This window comes from Battus philenor, unplaced genomic scaffold, assembly GCF_028537555.1.
Source record: "Battus philenor isolate CCGP_79_NKW_IND1 unplaced genomic scaffold, ilBatPhil1.0.hap1 SCAF_11, whole genome shotgun sequence".
NCBI classification, from domain to species: domain Eukaryota; kingdom Metazoa; phylum Arthropoda; class Insecta; order Lepidoptera; family Papilionidae; genus Battus; species Battus philenor.
In genome coordinates, this window is record NW_027181673.1 from 4,010,903 (window position 1) to 4,034,452 (window position 23,550).

The 23,550-nt window shown below is 31.9% G+C and overlaps 1 protein-coding gene across 1 annotated transcript; it reads right to left on the bottom strand.

The window, feature by feature from the left end:
• Nucleotides 1-11,706: 11,706 nt before the first annotated feature.
• LOC137930926 (uncharacterized) lies at nt 11,707-22,739 on the bottom strand. Its single transcript, XM_068774295.1, has 3 exons — nt 22,565-22,739; nt 12,972-13,092; nt 11,707-12,181 (listed from the first exon to the last, which is right to left on the bottom strand). The coding sequence occupies exons 1-3, from the start codon at nt 22,656-22,658 to the stop codon at nt 12,064-12,066; spliced, it is 333 nt and encodes a 110-aa protein (XP_068630396.1). The 5' UTR covers nt 22,659-22,739; the 3' UTR covers nt 11,707-12,063.
• Nucleotides 22,740-23,550: the final 811 nt, after the last annotated feature.

The following is a 23,550-nucleotide window of genomic DNA, read 5'->3' on the forward strand; positions in this document are numbered from 1 at the left end:
AAAATTGATCGTCTGTAGTGACAGTGAGCGGGACAAAAATATATGTTCTTCTCATTGTTTTACAGTCTATTGTAGTTTTTGTATTATAACACTGTCAACAACTTAATATTGTTTCAATATTATACATCGCATGTACAACCGTTGGCCGCTAGGGCAGGAAAGTTCTCGAATTGGGACCACTACGCGGTAGACTCGACGTAGGTAGGTAAGGCCAGGCTCCCCTATCTAAAATCGGTGCTTTGGTACGGGTTAAGCTGTATTGCAATATGTAGCTAAGTATCGGTTCACTTTTTGGTATTCTCATATCTTGCTTTTTAAGCTAAGAAAACAATAGGTCGCAGAAAGTCGCTAGATGCGGGCAGCAGTAAGCATATTTCGTCTGGTAAGCTGATGAAGCAACTATATTGACTTTTAAATAACCCTTATGATATATCAAAATCACAGTACAATGTAAAGTATTATTTGAAGAGTAATGAAGCATGAAAATAAATGCTTTGAGTAATCCAATATGGAGGAATTTTATGACCTTTTTTAAGTATTTTATGTTTATTTTTATTTAAAAGATTTTGTTCCAGTACTGCAAAATCTAAAAGTGGTTTATTTTAATTTAATCTTATGAAATTCTTCTTTAATATTATTGTATCATCATCGTCGACGTTTCAACTCATAGACTTCCACTGATAGTTAAATATTTTATGGAATCAGGCGTTACCTTGCGCAAGTCCATCCTAAGTAAGAAAAGGACCGATATTTAGCCACTTCCGCACATGCAGTGGTAGTCATGGAACAAAGGCACTCTGTGTTTGGCACTAATCGGTGTAACATAACTCCTGAAGATGCCCCGTGGAGGGGTGAAACACGTGTTGAGTCAATTAACGGTGGCAGTTGTGTAATTCGCATTGTTTGCCGCATACGCATTTATCAGCGGACTTGCGGGCGGTGCACTTTGTTGCATGACTACCACTGCATGTGCGGAAGTGACTAAATATTGGTCCTTTTCTTACTTCCACTGATAGGCATAGGCCTATCCCAAAGATACCTATGTGAGGATATATCATAACTGCCACGCTTGGCAAACGAATTGGTGATCGCAGTGTGGTGTTATGGTATACAGAGGACGCTGCTGTTTATCCTTTGGAAACGTATTAGCGAGTAGAAGTGGTATATTTATACAATTAAAACAGATTGGAAATTATTTAAAATTTTATCTTGGAAATCGAACCCATGTCCTACGATTGCAAATCGTAGTCCTCTGCTGTTCTGCCACCACTGCTAATTATCAGCGTAATTGATAGTAATGTGAAAAAAAATAAAAAAATTACACAAATACCTTTACACTTTTATTTAGAGCAAATAATTCCATTACCATACCGGTGTTTAAAAAAATGCATTTTGTTAGTTTCGTCTCAAAATCACTGTAATCTTTTCATTTCAGCACTGATTGCCACGTAATCATAGAGTTTATAACGCGCTCATACATTACCCGTATCGCATAACGTCAGAAGTACTAAAGTCGTTTATAACTCCGGCACAGACAATAATTTTCAACGTTCCACTGCCGCGCATGCAACGCTGGTCAAACAAATCACTTGTCATGCCCGTTTCGCCGGAGCAGCAATCTATTGCGATTTTGTTTAACGCGAACTTTCGCGAAGTCAATAATGAAAATAGTAGAGGTTTGTTCTGGTTAAAGGTAATAACTTAGTATAAGGTAAATATTATATTCTCTGACTTAAATATTTATACACAATTAACGAGTTCATCTTCTTCGATAAGAATAAATGTGGTTATAAAACTAAATCTTGTCTACGGGGTGAAAATCTAATTTGCAGACAAATATTTTTATTTATAATTCAAATGCTATCATTCCCCTTATTGGCGAGTGTGTGGACTGTATAAACGGATTGAATAAATTCAAATGATGGTGGTAATTTAATTACAATTTTACAAAACTTGACAAAAGTAGGTAACAGTAAATTAAAGCATAACAATGGAACAAACAAACATGAAGAACGCCTAGCGACATAAACTGTCAATTTGAAAAGTATAAAAAAGAAGTAAAAATATAAAGTGGTTTTAAGTGGCCATCTAAAGCTTTAGCCACTTATTTCAAATCATCCTGTATAGAGTGTTCACTCTTAAAGATTTTAACAGATAAATGAGCAATACATTCACTCCTTTAAAGCCTTTGTATCTATAACCAATCATCTTGAATTTTTAACCGGATATTACCAAGTATCTGTGCGATGTAGTCAGTAAATAATATCTCAGATGCTGCTGGCGTCAAAGAATATCGACTTCAATTTTTTTTTTAATTCCAATGTTGCTTTATAATCAAGCATAAGTTATAGATTACCAATGATGGTTTACGGCGTTGATAATCTCTAAAATCCACTCTGGGCCTCTTTGGCAGACTAACATCTACGAAGAGAGCTATGGAGAGCTATTCTTGGACTTTCTCTACAATATCAAATCAAGAATAAGAATATTCGTAGAAAATAACAGACGAAGCCCAACTAATTTGCTAGATGAAGTGGCACTAGGCAGACGTAGCCTGTAGAACAGATGGCTAGGGGAGCTTTAAAAGTCTGGAGTGGCAAAACGGATTGACAATTGCAGCGTAAGACGTCTACCCACAAGGTAAACAGACGACCTTGTTGAAGTCCTCGGATGCAGACCATTTTACCGGTCCTATTGTTAATTTATGGCGAAGTCCGATGCCTAGCTGTGGACAAACTATAACAGTAATGATTCTTATGAATGATGTATATTGTAGAACGTTTTTCTCTTCATCATAAACAGAGTAAAATAATACTGAAAACATACAGACGTGCAGCAAGTAGCGAGTATTTTGTTTAAACAATGTTTAATTTAAACCTTTACCCGTGGACCAACACTAAACACAATTTTCTCTTCTCTGCTTAAACTTTCCAACAAACTAATAGAAACGTATTTGCTGGAACATACAAATAAATCTTTCATTTTGCTACATACACGACAACGTTGGTGCCCTAGTGTTTAGTACGTAAATATTATGTTTTTCCTTTATTTATTTATTTAACATGGTTCTTAATTATTATATATTTCATATGTATTTTAATATTAGATTTTATAATGCAATTCTTAAATAATTAAAACGGATATACTTATCTAGCCTCAAACCAGGGTCTTTGGCCACAAATTTTAACACGTTCATTGCGTTAGGAGATGTGAAAGACCCCTTGATTTTTGTTTTATGTGACGATTGATATCGTGTCACACTCTGGAATAGAAGCCACGTTTAAAGTTCCTACTGCATGACTGAATTTGATTCGATTACATAGTAAAATAATATAAGAGACTCATCAGTTCTCTTACGTAGTAGAGTAAAATTAAGTTATGTGGTATTCTTCCCGAAAAAACAAGCTCGCAGTTCTTATGAAAAATCATACTACACTGTACAGTAGTTTATAGGTATATAGTCCGCAGTATTATCTACCTAGATGTCCTAAAATAAGGAAGATCTACCAGAAAGTACCCGAACATTTACAACGATTGTATTACACTGTACTACGAGTAAGATAGAAGGAAGTATAGACCCCGCGGTCTTACATACATATAATGCCTTATATAAGAAAAACTTGCCACAAAATATCCACAAATCCAGTGCATCCGGTATTAAATTTTAGAAGGGTAGAACACAATACACAATATCTCAGTCTGTGCGAATTTATAGAATATACTATATTTAATAATTATGATACGATATACAACGTACCAATTTATGCATTAAACATTCATAATAAGGGAAGTATTATTAATTGTATTGGAGTCAAAAAATTGTGTCAGACGCGAGAAATTTTCGTGTAATTATGTCGTGACCTGACTTAACCATTTGAACATATTTAAAAAAAAATCTATATACAACTCCAAAGCTAGATTTTAAATTTAATCGAGTGGGGACCACAAGTCGGTAGATGCGGAGTGGGTAAGCCCCACACTGGGTAGACCACATGTATAAGTCGCTAGATGAGGGCAGCACTAGGCCGGTCATCTTGGCGATCTTTGGATGATGCCTGAGCTTTGCAGTGCGCTTCCATTTGCTGAAACAAGAAAAAAAAAGAAATGGTTTTTAAATGTAACGGATAATTATTGCTTTAGAAATGGTTGCTACCTCTAAGAACTGTTACATAATGCCTTATTACTACCAACAGGGTCTTTTTATGTGGTTTCTTTGCGAACTAATGGACCCCTGCCTACTTTTATTTCTCTCATAATCAATGTTCTCATTATATCGACGTAAGGTTTTATTTTTCCTCGTAAAATATAAATGTAATACGTTTGATTCAGCGCCAAAGCCCAATAAAGTTTACGATTATTATGTTCTTAAATATAGCTTTCTTAGAAAACGATGAAATATTACTTTTAAAGAGTGTTTGTTTTACCATCACGTAATGTGTTTTAAATGAAACTTCATATGGCTGAGATAGACGAGACACGTAAAAATATTATTATAATTCCACGAAGGTGTCTAAAAGATAAAAATTAAATTACAAAAATATTGTTACAAAATCAGTGATATTGTGAGAGATGCGAAAAATCGCCTTCAAGAGATAGACTGTCAAGATTCACGTTAATTGGAGTAAGATTATAGAGGAACCCAAAGTCCATAAAAACACAACCCTTACCATAAGAAGAACAGAGACTTTATAAAAATAAATACATTTAAAAAAACTTTTAAGTTAAACGGTTTTTTGATACCCATATTGTGGTGGTTGCAGAAAAATATGTACCTAGTCCGCCATATTAGAACGGCGTCCATCTTGAATTTTAAATTTTGACATAATCATCGAGTTTTACTAGTGTAGCCCTTTCATTTGATACCCATATTGAGGGGGTTAAGGAAAAATATGTAATCCGCCATTTTGTATCGGCGGCCATCTTATATTTATAATGTTATTGATTTTATTATATTGTATTGTCATCTAAATTAAATGTGTGTACCAAATTTCAGATCAATCTGACAACGGGAAGGTGCTTAAATTTCAATTTCTTATTTTGATCCAAATAAATTCCGTACGGGTCAAACTAAATAAAACCGTTTAAAAATGAACTCCGATACTTTCAGCCTTGCACTTTTTTTTTTATTCTAAAACGTTTGTAACTGCTATAATTTTATCAGCACCCATGTTATACAATTGATTTGATAGCAATAACATATCATTAAACGGTGCTCAAAGAGTTTATTGCGAAGCTTATAGCTAAGGATGCTTGAACAACCTTCTTTAATAATCTACGAGTACGGCAGTTTAGCTTTCAAAGCCTCCACGACCACTGCATTTCTTCTTTGAACTAACGAGGAGGTTTCGCTCAGTACTGTTGTAGAGTCACTCTTTCTTTAATGAGATAATAAGTTTTTGAAACATCTAGGACACAAGCCAAATCTCCGAGAGTGTAGCGAGTGTTACATATTTCGAATGGTCCCGTAGTATACGGGTTCCTTTCCTTCACTCCTAACATCTAGTAAATGCTAAGATAGAGAGTCCTTTATCTACAAATATCAACAGGTCCTGTGAGTCACAAATTGTCCTTATCCAACAGATCACCAACGCTATTTACAATTAACTTAAAAAAGAAAACAAATATTTTTTTATATACATGCTGATCAGCTATAGATGGGGGTAATGTATTGCATATGTTGTTAATTAAGGTATAGTATACGCTATCTAGTAATCAATGGTTTCAGGATCGATAAATATTGTAATGATTTATTTATTATTTAATTAATATACTCTTTATGCACACAAAAAAATGTACAATAGCGGAGTTAACGCCATAGGCGTTCTCTATCAGTCTACCCTAGGTCAGAGGGGAAATAATCGAGGCAGCTGCTTAAATTATAATAAAGTAGAACATGAGGCATGTTCTACTAAAGATACAATAACAATACTTACATATATACCTCGTATAAATATTTATACACTATATATAAATAATATATACATATAAAATAATATATATACTTCGTGTAGATAAATATAAATAATAATAACTAATGTTGTGTGGATTCTGCTAATTTCTGACACATATTTTCCCGAAGTTTTCGTTTAAGACTGTAACGGCTTTTTACCATCCTGACTTCCAAAGGCAGCTTATTCCATACAAAAATAGATTTCACAAAAAAGAAGAGTGAAGAAAGTCTGTACGGTGAGGAGGACAATAAAGAAGATTATCTGAAGAACGCAGGACGCGTATATGTTTAGCACTTAAGTACTAGAAATGAGTGACAATATAGTAAGAAAAAGCATTTTCAAAATACGGTTAACTACATAATTAAACTACATATTTTAATTATAATATATTATAACCAGTCAACCCGTATGAGTATAGTTCTAGACGTGATTTCTAGCATCTGACGTAGAATTTTTTTTTTTAGTTTATTACCTCGCGGATTTCGGATCCTCGAACCCTGAATGAACCCTGATGAAGCTGTAAAAGCCAAAACGGCTAACAGCGCGCATCAACATTCGAATACAGCCGTGATTTATACATGTATTAAATTGTCAAAAATTTGGTGTATTAGTATTATTTACCTTAGCAAACAGAAATTGCGGTTATCAGGCATAGGTTTGGAGCATTTGCATAGAACACACTTAAATTTCGATAACGAATTTAAAGCGTAATTTTCGGAATGAAACTTTTTTTGGTATTTTCACCAAATTCAAATTCATGACATTACAAATAAATAACGTAAAAATCATAAACAGAATACGTGATAACATAAGGCAAAAATGAAACAAATCATTCGCTCTAATAATTTCACATTTTCTATAAATTTGAACAAAGCTCGTTGCCAGTTAGTTTGCATTTCCATAGAATATTTAATATTAATGTACAATAAATATTTTATACAATATAAAAATAATGATTTATAATGTATTATGTGTAACGACTCTGTGCAACGTTATTTCAAAATCAAAACGAGTTTCCGCAGTCTCTTTGCGCTGAGATTTCCAATATTTTACTATAGCCAGAAAGAACTAACATGACCACCGGCTGACGGTGGACTTAAGCTATTTTGTCTCATAAAACTGATGCTATGTTACTTAAAACAAATATCTTACAACTTTAGGTTAGATACCACGTATGCCACTTTAAAAGATTATTTGAAGCTCTCGATAAATATACCCGAGTTCCCTTTTAATTTAAACAGTAGTAAAGTAAGTAAATAAATTTAAGTAAGTACGAGTAAGTAAATAAATTTAAACACGGATCGGTATTTACTAACCAGCGTCTGGAAGAATTATGAAAAAGTGACGAAAGACACATTTTTGACCCATAACAAACTAGGGCGGGTTTTTTTTTTATTTTACAATCGCTTTCATAAATATATACATAATCAACTAAATAATTATCAACTAAAAAATATTTTTTCACAGTTAGATATTAATTCATGGAACTGATGGGTTAGTCCCACTGACGTTGACTCCTCCTTTTCCTCGTTGTACATACGTGGACCATAAAACACCACATGATCTCAATATGATTTATAGAATGTAAAAATGTACAAACTCTTTATATATCATATACCTCCTTACGTCTTCAGCCTAAATTCCAAGGCTCTTTTTACTTTCACTAACAAAAAGTGTGTGGGTTTTTATTCACGAAACAATACACACTAGGCATACAGAATATAAAAATTAAGAATTATTATAAATTACTCAATTGACATATTAAATTTAATATACTATACCTAATATAATATAATTTAACATACCAAATTTAAAAGAGTATTCCAAACAACAATGACAACAAAAAACAAAGTTTTTATATTGAAAATATTTTATGTAACACTGTGACGGGGGGGGAGGGGGGGAAGAGTCGGTGTAAGGAGATTCGCAAAAAGGAATCAGAGATAATAGAAGAGTGATTTATTTTGTAATAATGGAATGTGCAATCAATTAAAATATATCCCTTTTGCATGACCTTTGAAATAAACCCATCCTGTAAACTGTGGTTATTATGCCAGATCCCGAAACTAACAATAATTACCTAAGCGTTCAAAGAAGAAGTCAGAAGGTATATTAGACAGAGAATATTGCAAATTAGCATTCCTATGTAAAAATACAATTAAACATTTGTCTGAGTTACACGTTTTCGGCAGCAAACAAATAATAGCGCGATCTAAAATGCAACTAACGCCATCTAGTACAGTATAGATTAATTTCATAGTTCTTGTAAAATCCCATGTTTTAGTAAAATAGGTATATAATATGCGTATAACTTAAGTAAGAGATTTTCTTTTAAGATAACCTCCAGCTAGTAAACGCGGCGTGAGTATAGTCCCCATTACGTGGACCGATGACGTAGTCAAGAATGCGGGTAATCCCTGGATTCGGAAAACGAACGAACGGTCGTTGTAGCGGTCTTTGGGAAAGTCCTATACCTTGCATTGGGCGTCTATCAGCTGATATGAATGTATGACTGAATGAAATCGTTACCAACCTTAGATATACTTTTTCATCAATATATCTTATGAATAAATATTATCTTTGAAGAAACGTTGAATATTAACACAAAATTTACTACAGAGTTTATAGTTTTCAAACAATAAAGTTGAACGATATAACAAATGATTTCGCGTATTATCAAATCACGTATTTCCCTACAATTATGTTAGCGAAGTTCAATTGAGAGTTTAATATCCAATTTTATATTACGTCATAACTTCAAGGGATTTACGGCACTGCTATCACTTCGGGCTATAAATCTGGATTCGCCTTATGATCCCAGATTTGGCTCATATTTTCATTTTAGCGTCTAACGCCAATAATTCGTAATTCTTAGCCAGATCTTTTAAATAGAATTTTGTTCTACAATAATTCATTCTTTAGTAATTTGATAATCATTAATGCTAGAAAATCGATATCTAACCTGTAAACAAAAATATGTGCTCGATCGATACTTTTGCTTACAGGTTAGATCGACTATGTCCCGTCATAATTTTTTCTTCACGAAACTTTCCTCTGTAAAATCTATCTAGGAAAACAATTACTCATAATTTGAATGTTATCGATTCCGGAGACTCTTTGTGATCCTGATATCATATAATGCACAAAGATATAATATCTTAAGTTATAATACTTAAACACGAAACCATTAATCATAGTCATTTAAAAGTACATTCACTAGCAAGCTAGGAAGCATCTTGAAGTTGTGGAAGTCCTGCGCTTCACATGCCAATCCGTGGTCTCCTCTCCATAACCACAATATCGCATCGGTCATCAGAGGTAATCCATTAAATAAAGCTATCCACAAAAACACTAAATTTCACAAGTAATATAAAAAGATTTTTAAGGCTATTAAGTAAAATGCAAACAATGTATTGGATAAAAAAAAAACAAAATAGATATGTTCTGGAATAAATGTAATATTTGTGATTGAAATAAAGAAATAAATTCGTTAGAATAATAAATATTGTGATAAAAACTCTATACTGTGATAATTGAGGAGAGGATGAAAGGTGATGCAAGGAAGAAAATTAAGAATAAATGGGTATGTAAGATCGCGTGATGTATGCTAGAAAAATGAATTAATGATTATGTGAAAATCGAGAGAAAAGAACGACAATAAAAATAATTATTAAAGGTCCTATTACCTAAAACAAGATATGGCTGTACGAAAAGCAATCATAAACAAAATTCTTAAAAAAAATTAAACAAAGAACAGCTTCATTGTACCATTTCGAAAATTCGTATAAATTGCTTCCGAAATTGACTTCGATAAAATATTTATACATATCGAATAGTATATAAATCACAGCGGCGCCGTCCAACCGGCCATGCTTGTTCCAAAGTGTAATTGAAGCCATAAAAATGTCATCACGGCGGCGCCAAAGGAGTGATCTGCTCTATCATCACATAATTAGTTGCGATACACCAAAACACACCGGTCTTAATAATAGGGACTTAATTAGAACTTGAACATGTAGTCACTCAAGGTTGAATTCAGTAAATATAACAACGGAACGACAATGTAAAGGAAACGTCTATATTTAGATGACACTTTTACAAATAACAGTAATGTATGTTAGGTGAAGTTAGGTAACATAGACGATTCGTTTTAAAACACCGCAATGTCTGAAGGCTAAGGTATATTGGCTTTTGGTCACTTACGATGGGTCTTATAAGAGCTCTTGACTTATTTTAACACGAGGTCACCCCGAGAACAATAAAGTGAGTTATTCTCGTAGTTTTTCTGAGATATGAATTAAAAATAAGAGGATTCGCAAAAGAACCAAGGTCACCCACTAAACTCGAAGAATTGCATGTCTCAAGTGGCAGTTGGGGAGAGAGAGAAGCACATCGCTCGTGCAGCCGACGGTCATTGGATCCGAAAGGATGTCAAACGGAAACCACGATTATAATTATGGTTTAAATTTAACTTTGCGGTTACAATTGGTTAAATTTATTTAAGTCCTCAAACTAAACTCTTGAGTATATTTGTTAAAAATTTTATACAGAAATACATTTCAATTACACATAAAAAAAGTCACTGATGTAGCTCGAAGAATTGCTCGTCATGTGGGTCAAGTGGTAGTGCGTGGGGTACATTGATTGTGCTACTGTTAGGGTCGTAAGGTTCTCGGTGGCGACCACTGGCCGGTCAACTCAACGTGAGTGGGCCCCCACCAGGTTAACCGATGACGTAGTTAAAGTCACGAGATCGCTGAATACGGGCAGCACTTATCGGTCATCGTATTATGGTCCCATGTTTCCGGTTATCGCATCTCTTCTAATGCTGTGTGTGTTTATTTACCTTGTTCCGCATAAACTAGTTTAATCCTAAAAAAATAATTTAGTCTACAACTTGTACAAGTTTAAATAATAACGCGATAGCTTTTGGCGATAAGAAGTTAAAACCAAGTGAATGCTTACACACATCAATTGTCTATGCCTAGGGTCGGCACACCTTTCGACTCCTTATGTGCTTTTTAGTGCCTCTCTCACAAAATGTTTAGTTACAAGAAGATTTCAGAAAATTTCTTAAAAAGGTAGTATTATGAAACCTAAATAACGACATCATCACTTCAAAGGATAATCTTTACTGAGCGTCGTTTCGATATTTTTTATTCTTACGTAAAAAAATAGTACAGGACATCCTAGAGTTTGCATTTGTAACCAAAAGTAAGTTTACATATAAATACTATTTTAATTAATTTATAATTAATTTATCTTTCATTTACTACTCTTCAGGGTCAAGTTTGCAGACCTCTGGCCTTCGATAACCCCGACAAAGAATAACTGCCCTGTATAATAAAGACATACATTTTAAGGAGTCGGCATACTTAGTGATGCGTGAACACTCCACCCACTCCCCACACTCCCGTAGCATATACCTGTGTTACTTATATTTGCGTATTAATTAAAGATAAAACCTAGTGAACATACTGAACTCTTTAATCAACAATTTCCCCGCGTTCAAGCGAGGCACGGCCTCTTTTAATCACCGAATAGTCCTCGCTTCGCAAACCTATGTGACACTTTATTCACTACAGTGTATAACTACATGTGTATAGTACCACTTCATGGGAACGTCATCTCACAGACCTGGTAAAGCCTTAGTCGACTAGTAGTTTCATATAGTTATTTTTCAAAACATCTTTAATTGCGTACCTATTGTAGTACAAACTTAAAAGTAACAAAATGTAAATAAAAAACGTATAACACAAAAAAAAACATTTAATTAAAAAAATAAATAATTTCAAATTTGGCGGCAAGATAGCTTCTAGTTAGAGTTACAGCTAATAACTCACACAAACACGTCTACAAGGAACTCTATCACTAAGTCTTCAAATAGCGTCAGTAACATGTTGGCAATAGGAAAGAAAAGATTATTTTTTATGGAAATTCTGTATCACAGATTTCTAAATCACAATTAAAGAGAGCCAAAAAAAAAACAGTGTTCAGTGTACAACAGTCAATAATTAATAATTATAAATTTGGTTCAAGCCTTTTTGTAAAAGTACATCATGCAACTAACGTATACCATATTTGCCAACGTGTGTTACAACTTATTTTTAAATTATATGAGAGTGTTGTCGAGGTCGCACTTAATGTCCGGACAACATTCAGGATAAGGAACGCGTAGATCGATTTCTGTAATGTAACATTTTGGATCGTCTGTATGCACCGCACCGCATCTGTAACAATACAAGTTAATTTTTGTCTCATTGTATTATTATCATTTCATTATATTAATCATAATTTCCAGAGGTTTCCACTAAGACACCTTACGTTTGGCATATCATGGTCTCCATGTGCACTATGTGGCTTTCTCACTGCCAATTCAGACGAGCAATCTTTCGAGCTACGTCATAACTTTTGTGTTTAATCGGTAAAAACTCGTATTGTGAAAACAATGCTATATTTCTACCTGTCAAACCTAATATGGGTACATAATATTGTCAAATTATTTTTTTTCCAAATTAATACAATCTAGAATTTTATGATATTACATTTACGATGATGTAATACGTACGAAATACAGTAAGTCAAGTGTTATGTAGTAAATTAGTGAAGAAAAATTGATTATTTCTAAATAAGATTTGTAATTGAATTTACAATGTAATAAAAAAGTCATAAATAAATGTTTTAAAGAATTTTTTGAATAATTTTATATAAAGACACAGAAGACGCTGAATGTAGTCTGCTTCCGACTATAAGATCAGTTGAAATCTATAAGAGCGATATAGAAAGCCTATGACAAGCAGCGAATGTTCGACTGAAATGATAATGAAACATTTATTTCTAATATGAAAGTATACAATGAAAAATACATTTCAAAGATCTATAATAACTGTTAATGTATTACTATAGTTTGTTTAATGGGTGAAAACTGGTCAAACGATAAATCAATATAAGCCTAGAAATAGAGTTGAATAATATGCAGTGTAGTGTAATTATGTTACGTTACATGAAAGTAAAACTTACGAAGCGTAGTGCATCATATGCTGGGAGCAACTGATGCTGTAACAGTAACCAATCGGTTTTATGTCCGTGCCGTAGGGAATGACGTCATTCACTTCCTTGACGTAGCATCCTTCTTTATTTGCTGTAAACAAAAATGATAAGTTAGAAACACTATGAATCAATGAATCATTAAAACTTTTACATATACCAGCATATTGTTAAAAAGTAATTGTTGAGGTTTAACAGTGTTTTTCAACCTTTTTGTGCAATGCTCTGCCTTAGCCTATCTAAAACTCTTTTGCCCCCTTTGTAACACACATAATTTTGCAAGAACATAACAGCTAAAATATTGTTGTGTCGATTTTAGTTGCTGTAATTGCTCCTCTGTGGGGCATAGGCCTCACGTTGGGTAACACTGGTTTATTCAGATATTTGTAACTCTTATTGGTGGGTGTAAGACACGACATACCGACAGCACAAACGGAATTGTCAGCTGGACCGTTCAAATATTTTAAGATGTTACGCTGGTAGTCTAACAAAAAGAGATTCTTCGATAATGTCCTATTGTAAATTTGTTGGAATCACCAAATTTATGTTAGTGATGACGGCAAAGCCAGCATATTAAAAAAACACTTACTATTTCTCTGTCATACAAATATATTTTTATATATAAAGCTAAACACACTTGGAAGTCACAAAATCCTACACAATATATCACCAGCTTAAGAAATAAGATCTAATTAGTCAATAGTTACATAACTACCGCGCACCATAAATGTTCGTACGATCGTTCCAGCCCATAGACGCCCACTGCAAAGGATAGGCCTTCCCAAAAGATATCAATGGGGAAATATAGCTTAATCGCCATGCTTGGTAGGTTGGTTGGCGATCGCATTGTAGTATAATAAGACGCAGAGGACGCTGATGTCCATCCTCTGGATTACTTTTTTGTTAGCAATTGCAATCCTATATAAATGATGCACATTGTGTGAAATATGTACAACACTATATATAGACTATCTCAGGAATCGAATCCGCGACCTACGATCGCAAGTCTCAATCCTCTACCGCTGGGCAACAATCCCTAGTAAAAGTAGAACACAGTAATTTTAACGAATTATTAAGCAGAAATTTTTAAGAGTAGTTGTGGATTACTACTCTGAAAACTGTAAAACGATTTCAATTTCTTAAACCTACAGCAATAAAACCGTATTGTTCAGATATTATGAAAAAATAATCGATCAGAGACACGTTAAAATAAATTGAAAAAGTGTTTTTCGAGTTGTTCGGACATGAACAATGTATTGGTAATAAATAATACATATTCAACTCGCCATAAAATTATATATTCAATTATGGTTTTGAATATTACATTAAAGAGACGCTTATCAATAAAAAATATTTAAATGTATTTTAAATTATAGAAATCATTTACGTGAAATCACATTTAATTAAATAAATTTAGTAAAGATATTAATGAAACCGCTTTGTATTCTTATAATACTGATCGCATCATTTTTTTACTCTCAAATATTTATTTACTTTACGAATCTTAAATCTTGAGCTTTACTCGCATTTTATGTAATTACTTTTAAAATATTTTTAATCCAGTAGTAACAGCAATACATATCCAAATATTAAAATATCTTTTATTTACATTTACGTTGCAATAAGATTTAAACAAAACACTATAATTCAGACTACACAGGAGTAAATTATAAAACCGTACACATTTAACAACACAAGACTTTATTTATATCAAAGAGGTTTATAGAAAGATATAACAAGCTTTTTTCTGGAGTACATAGATGGGAATATCATACATTTATCTATTATGTATTTTATATATTTTTTATCGCGTCACTTCCCTCATATTTTTAAACTTCATGCTAAAGTCTGCATGAACAACTCTCTCGCACCATTAACTTATTTATTCTGCTAAACTTTAAAGGATAAATACGATCCTTACCCTAATAGTTGCCCCATAATTTTGTTTTAATTAAAATCAATGAACTAAAATTTAAATTATAATTTCAAACGCAGAACGTCAACTGTTTTTCATTGGTCTCCTACATAGATTACGAATACAATCGGTTGGAATCAGTCAGCGTCTTCCGATGACGTAACTAAGGTTATCTGTCGACTTTGTGGATGAACGTTCTACACTGTGCTTAACAGTCCGTGGTCTCTGCTTCAGAACCTTGAGCTCCTAACGGCAATCTGTTCTTCGCTATATTTGGACCGCCCACCTTTCCATTCTAATGGGCATTGTTTATTTCGTCTACAGATAGTCTCACTCATAATTTGATCTCGTATAGAATTTACAAAAACAACTTTTATTAACAATGAATAATCTTATAGATTATTTAAAAAAATCAGAATCGAATTAATATTAAAATGACCCCCGAAATGGAAATCGATGAAACAAGTAAACAATCGATCTGTACATAAATCACTGCGGCGCCGTCCGGTCGGCAGCCGTGCTTGTTCCGACGCGTAGTTGAAGCGATAAAAATGTCATCACGACGGCGCCAAGTGCGAGTGACTTGCCCCATCGTTCCACGTTGAGACGCGCGCCAAAACAACAGTCAAAATAATAAAGATTTACTAATTTTTTTCAATTATAAGACGAATTGCTTTTCTTTTTTTAACATATACAAAACCATAGGAATAGTGTAGTAGGAACACGCACTTTGGTTCATTTGTACATAATTTCTTATTAATACAAAAAATGCAAACTTAATAGGTTGTACGGTATTAAGTTTGCATTTTTAGTTATTATTGTTTACTTATAAATTGACCAGCGTTCCTGTACCTTCTTTTCAGAGGAAGCGTCCCAGAAACACTAAAATATGTTACCTTAACATATATTTTCATTAGAATTTCACAGACCGAAAACTTCTGCTAGTAAAGTCTGCAGGAATAGATAAAAATAATTAATTTTATTTATAACCCGGTTTATTTAAAATGCCTTTTCTTTTAACATAATAAATATAATAACATTGTAAAAATGGCAATGTTATACATTAATTTAACAGCAAATGTAAATAAAAAATATAGATATATAAATACATTCAGATCGCGATCGCCAATCCATAGATATCTTTGAGGGAGGCCTGTGCCTTGCAGTGTGCATCTATGATTTTATATAATGACCACGGTTCATCCCTATAAAGCCACTGAACTCTATATAGAAACGAATTAATATAATGATCTTTTATGACAACGTAAAACTGATAAAGTGTCAAAGAATTTTAAGTATTAATACGCTTGGGAATAACTAATTCACCAACTTAAATGTATGTACAGTACCCGGCGAAAAATATTGCACACCGTCATTTGGAAATAGACAATCGACTAATTTCGGCTTCTTAGAGCACTGTCGTCGTCCCACACTACCTATGTGACGTTTTGTCAGTCGTTGTATTTCGTGCGACAGAGATAACGCTCTACAAAGTAGAAATTAGCCGATTGTCTCTTTCCAAAGGTCGATGTGCAACATTTATAGCCGGGTACTGTACTGACTATTGTTAGTATATGATACTGTTTATATACGTCTGTTACTATTATATAAAATAATTTCGTAAGTAACGAAGTTATAATGAAGATATCAGGCGAGAACAATTTTATTATTGTTTCAACCAATATGAGCTCTTCTAGAATTGTTCTAATGATTTACAAGTAATGACTATTAATAAGCCTAATTGCTAAATGCGGGCATCGCAAAACCGGATATTGCTATATCTATGCCTTTCAATAGACTGTTGACTTATATGACGATAACAAAGATGACCCTTATTATGAATCATTTACAAAGTATTAGGAAGCTCATTAAAAAGTTAAATATAATTGTTACAGTGTTTCTTAAGTTATGATTAATATTATGTACATATATAAATTCTTATACACGTCGAAAGTTGCATTATAGTTGCTCAGTTATTTAAACCATAAGAAGGTAAAAGAGAAATCAAGGTAATCAAAATTTAATCAACAAATAATCTATTTTTTACGAGAAAACACTTTTAATAAACCCATAAAATTATTGTTCAACATGATATTACAATGTAAAATAATGACATGAATCTCAATAACTGGTAAATGAATTTTTTTTTAATGTCAACACATGTAACATTGTCAAAATGAGCAACGAATACGTTAAAAAAGTATTTATAAGTGTATTAATCAGCGAGGCCGTGAACTAAATGTTAAGTGAGTGGACTGACGTCGCCACAGTTGGACATGAACGGAATATTCGAATTTTTTTAATGATTCTCACTCGACACAAATAATTATCGAACGTCTTCAAAATTGGGTCCGTGAAGTAATTCTCGGTGTTTAAATATGAAATGATCTTTATAAAATTTCAGTAAAAACGATTATTTTATGTCAATGTGTCTTTTTTAAATAAAATTTACGTTTTATTAACTGCTAGACAAATATGGTCCACGTTTTAATTATAATATTATAGTTAATAGGACACACGATAATCTTTAAAGATATTTATTATGTAATAAAATGTATATAGTTGTATGATTTATTAAAGAAGTTTCATGAAAATTTGGCTTGATATCTCTACTTACTGCTATTATATTTTAACATTTTTTTAAACTTTATCAGCGTTTTTTAACCTTTTAATACGTGGAAACCGTTTCAGTAGTCACTTTTATTGTTGAACCTCTGGTTTGTTTCAACAAGAATTTCAATTAATTAAAGACATTTATTTTCTTCAAAAAATATTGACAAAAAATTCTTAAAACAATTTTTTTTTTATATACAGGACATTTTAATTTTAATGGGATGATAAAGTGAGCTGTGGTAGCCCAGCGGTAGAGGACTGAATCTTGCGATTATAGGTCGCGGGTTAAATTCCTGGGATACAATCTAATATATAATTCACACTTTACGCATTAATTATATGGGATGCCACTGCTCAAAAACAAGTTTTCAGGGGATGAACAGCAGCGACCTCTACGTAACTCACTGCGATCGCCAGCCAGCCTTTGGGCATATGAACCTAAGGGCTAAAACGATAACGATAACAAATATACTTAGTATTATACAAATCGAATTCTTATGTCAGTTTCGGCATCAAGTCACATCAGCAATTAATTATTATACTCGGATACATGCATTGTAATGATTATTAAAGAAATCAATTATTAAAGAATCACCGATATCGGGATTTCCCGTGATTATACCAGAGATTATACTAATTCACGACATCGGACTAACGCCTTTGCACGGACAATCCAGATAACAAAGTAAAATTTAGTTGTGCCGAAAAATTGTTATTACATTTTTAATGTTACTTCCTTCAATGTATTTTCAAAAGCACACAACTTTTTCAAAACCCCTGAGTAAACTCTTCGCAACCACCAGGTTCTGCGGAACACAGTTTAAAAAACGCTGAATTAGCTATAATCTACTAATTACACTTTATTTCAGGGGTACCCAAGCTCATTGATAGTACGGGCCATTTTTCAATGAACTATCGCGAGTCGCAATTAAATACGTTTTTAATGCGAAAGATATTCAAATGTAAAAATTAATATTATATGATAATATTTAAATATATCCTAGCATTTACAATAAAAAATATTAAATTTAAAAAATAAATAACTAACTTTTTCATACGCACAGAAATTAAATTTATTGTAAAGTGGTTGAAAATATACGTATTTAATTTAAATATTAAATTCATTTCCTCATTTCATTTCCGTGAAAGTTCTTTAAAAATTTGTTAAATAATTGGTAACAACAATTTTCAGTAATTTTTTCTTTTTTTGATTGGCTTAATAGTGGCCTTTGTTTACTACAATAAATATTTTTTTTCATTACATTGAAAACAGAAAAATTAAAAGGTAATTCGGGTATATTTATCGAGAGCCAAAAATAATCCTGCAAAAAGCTTCATGTGGCTCGCGGGCCGCAGGTTGACCACCGCTGCTATATTGTATTAAAATTTAACATATAATGCAGTTTCTAGTTAAGTTCATTAATCAATTTTAATTTAGCTTTATTAAACTTATAGCAGATTGATTTATGAAACTTAACATTTTTTATATATAATTTGCTATATGTGATGCAATAGTATTTCTCGACAGAATCAGCATCAAAACTATTTATGAGAAAAAAACGCGAAAGAAGAAACTACATACAGTTATTTTTAAGCCATTCGCATTCGCTACGTGTATACCTGATTTTATGCAATTATGCACAAATTATTTTATATTTAATTAGTGTATTGACACGCTTTCCGTAATTACAGATCGTGTAATATGATTTGTAAAAGCAAAATATTTAGCTAATTAGATTATTTCTTTTTTAACCTATGAAATTATCGCCGTGACTGTAAAATTTGACGAAAGATACGATAAAGAAATTTTTTTTTATAATTATAAATTCAAAATATGCCACGAGAACCGTGTTAATGCCTATATATATGGCCTATCAAAATAAAATTTGATAAAATTACCGATCATCTATTTATATCGATAAAAATCACAAAGTACAATTCGTGATCTATCTTTAGCAAGCTCAAAGTCCACGGAGAAAGATTTCATTTTGCAGTGATCGCTCAGGATTTCTCTTTAAGATAAGAAAAGATAGCCTGGCAAATCGGCAAGATATACGTGGCAGTGGGCAGTCCACATGGCGCGTACAATAGTTGAACACTGGGGCCTTGCAGCCATGGAGTGAGATCACGGACCAGCAAGCGCTGTGTACGATTTCAACATACAAGATGTACAGACTACTTTATTAGTGTGGTTGAATGACGCTACGTGCAGAGAACTCCTAACTAGACTAGATCTAGAGCAAGAAAAAAACATTTGAACCATTTAATTTTATTTGTTTATTACTATGTCGCATTACTTCAATATCTGTGGTAATAGGTAGTAAGAAAAAAGTAAAAAAAAAAAATAAGTAATACGACGTTAATATTAAATCGATCTTAATATTCGTCTGACACAATTTCCATAAATAACGTTATAGTGACATTTATACATTTGACTGACAGAAGTTAGACGAAAACATGTCCAAAACATTTTTTTAGCATTTTTACCGAATACTGCTATTTAAGTCACGTGAGGTTGGTATTTTTACCGAATACTGTTATTTAAGTCGCGTGAAGTTCCAACTAACAACTTACATCATTCTCTTATTTATTCATAATAATGTTGTCAACGTATGACTTCTGTCTTATTTGTCGGCCTTCTGTTTGTCCGTCAAATGTCTGTCGCCATAATGCTAGGATACCGATTGCAAATAAATTATAGATAGATTTAAAAGTTACTTTTCATGTACCATTTAAAATTGATGTATAACTTCATGAAATTACGTTGTTAATTGATACTTTTCTATCCTTTACTATCATGTTATTGTAGATTAAAATAAAAACAAAGTTTCTTATACTTTACGACGTCTCTACTTACTCTACCGATAATGTAATTTATACTATATGATCATAATATGGATAATTGACAGTCTACAAGAGTTCGAATACATTAGATAGTAATAAGTCTAACATGACATTTATATTTACTTATACTGTACGTATAATAATCGACACTAGATACGTCCAATATTTTTCCTTTCATCTATTTTTACACTACAGTTCGATTATTTTTATTATTTGTGTACTTCAAGAGTGTCGGGTTAGTCCAAGTTTAATAATAAATTTAAGAATCAATATTTACAATCTCAAATTTAAAACCTTCAATCATCTTCATCAGAATTGCATCATCCGTTTGGAAACTTTTGTGAAACTACGAAACATTTAGTTTAATACACCATAATGGCTTAAGAGGAAAGTCTGAGACCTATATAAGATTATAAATAAAATTATAGATATGATAAAAAAATATTTTTAAAAAAGATCGTTAAAGGATGTTATTGACGATAGTTGAAAAACAAAATTAAAAAAAATATATTTAGATTTGGAAATAAAATGTTACAGTTTAGGTAGTCACTTGTTTTTCTTGTCTATTTTTATATATGGCTAACATAGCACGTGTCATTGTTGTGTATTTATCTTTACATCTGTATTTACAATAAGGCAGATCGTGACTACAACTTTTTAGATATTCATTAAGAATACCTTGACAAATATTGGTGTATCTGTTTATAATATTGACATAACCGCTTTACAGGAAATGCTTATGAATATATGTAACGATATATATACCAAAATAAAAGTTTTTATTTGTCCTGGAATGGTGGGACGGGACTTATACTGCCAAACAAGTGATGTAATAACGAACAACTTAGACTAATTTTATTTTAGAAAAATATATAAACGAAAATAAAAAGTAAATAAACAATTTTGTTTCAATCTCACGGGAGCGAAGTCGCGGGTACCGCTAGTAGTAAATATTTGACCAGTGTACACAGTGTGTTTAAATATAAAAATGTCGTAGCCATAACAGACTGACAATCCTAACACAATACAAATTATAGCATTACGAATAAGTAGAAATATAAATGTTGTATTTAAAAATATTAATCATATAATTAAAATAGGTTTGTACATAAAGGGAGCGCTAAAAATAAATATAAGATTGTTTTACCTTTCGCTAGGCTTAATAAACTAAGTAAATCTTTTATGCGAATCTATGTACTATATTACAATACACTCCTATATATTATCTCTAAAAGGTAAAGATAAAATTCGTTTATTCAATATTGTAACTTTTAACAAAACTCTTAAATATCGTTTACTTATTATTTATTTCTTTTTTAATCTGTTTATTTTTGATTCAACTCTGCTTCGCAATCTGTTATAGTTGTGGAGATTAAACAGGGATAAAACTCCATAACAACACATCTTTTAATAAAGTTTAACACACACACACATTTATCTATATATATATATATATATATATATATATATATATATATACACACTTTATCAGACAGGCTAAATGAAATAAAAAAACAGGCGACATCACTGCCAACGATTCTTATCATTTAAATATTCATTTATTAAGTAATAAGCTTTTTTCTTCAATTTATTTTTAGACCGCGTTTTGAATTTTGTTAATGGTATTTAAAATTAGATATGGTGGCATTTTATTTAAAAACCTGATTATCTTTATTACTAATGATTTAGAAACTTTGTTGTCAAAACTTTGGTAAAGACAGTTTTTCACGGTACCTTATAAGGTACACTGATACACTGTGGATATCCCTTATTATTTCTTAATTTGTTATAATAATATAATTCTACAAAATATTATCATAAATATGTTGTGAGGCCACTGTAAGAATATTAACCGCTTTAAATCGATTTCCCAATGAGATAATTTCTCTCTAAATTATCAGGTCATCAATTTGAAAAGTCAATTGAACCTTGTTAAAAATTACTACTTTAGTGTAAACCATTTTTAGTAATAATAAAATTTATACTATATATACTTATACTTATACATAACTACGGATATTGTAAGTTACAACAAAATAGACCGTCTAAGTTCGTTGTGAACTATAACTATACTATGAAATGGAGGAACTCAATTAGATTCTAAGTCTATCAAATTTGGCTAATGATCCTATACGGATAAAAAAACGAATATATTGAAATATGAACACAAAAAAGAAAGTTTTGTGAAACTCACCGAATTCCTTTGGCTTTTGCGGTGGCCTTCCCTGCCAAACAGCGGCGAATGTTAAACCCACCAGCAGTGAAAAGCACAAAGTCTTCGCAATCATGTTTCTAACTGCACACGATCGTGTTGTAAGGAATAATGTCAAGGCTCGCTCGCTCCGACGAGATATATTCAAGCCCCGCACTTCGTCACAGACTGACCCGTAGTTTATCGCACACTTGTTTATATTCTTAATCAGCCATCTGTAGACTAGCGACTACAGTTTTAAATTCATCTCAGTATGTGTCGTCACATTTTCATCATTTACAAATATAATCTTCACTTTTGGCGCGACAATGGCATTCGTTATTTTTGACTTAAAATCACAAATAGACAGGAAGTTATTAAAATTTAAACAAACGTAGCGAATAAATAGAATAATTTCAAAATAAAATTTGAATAATTTATTGTTATCCTTATTGATAGTGGTTTTCGAAATTAGGAAGTCACATAAATCATATAATCAAAATTTAATTCAACATTTATCTTAAAAAATTCATCAATTGCTAATAATATTTCTTTGTGATAACACACGTATCTTTAAACACGACCTTTTTTACAAATTAAGGCTATTGTGACGAAATATGGATGATAAAAATTATGTACATAGTTTATTATTAACGACTCTAAAAAAATTATTACATATTTAGAATAAACGCCTGTTATCGAAGGACATCTTTGTAACGTGAAATGTTTCTTTGTTAAAATATATTTGAGATACATATTATAAGTTGTAATTTTAAAATAGATTGAAAACTTTTTTTGCAATGTTATTAATTATGAAAAACAAATTTTAATTGGAATTCGAAATAAATTTGAAGAGAGAAAAAAGACTCGAAGTGCACAAATGCCCTTGAAACTGCCTTTTAAAATTAATAATCAAGTAAACATTATTATAACTATGAAAATATTTTTTTTTTTGGTATTCTAAACTGATGTTTCAATTCGTTAATAAT

Excerpts from the sequence above, each read along its gene's own strand:
- LOC137930926 (XM_068774295.1), bottom strand. The coding sequence starts at position 22,658 with ATGATTGCGAAGACTTTGTGCTTTTCACTGCTGGTGGGTTTAACATTC. Across the intron at positions 13,093-22,564 it reads GCAAAAGCCAAAGGAATTCG|CAAATAAAGAAGGATGCTAC; the intron begins GTGAGTTTCACA and ends TTTTGTTTACAG. Across the intron at positions 12,182-12,971 it reads CATATGATGCACTACGCTTC|ATGCGGTGCGGTGCATACAG; the intron begins GTAAGTTTTACT and ends GTATTGTTACAG.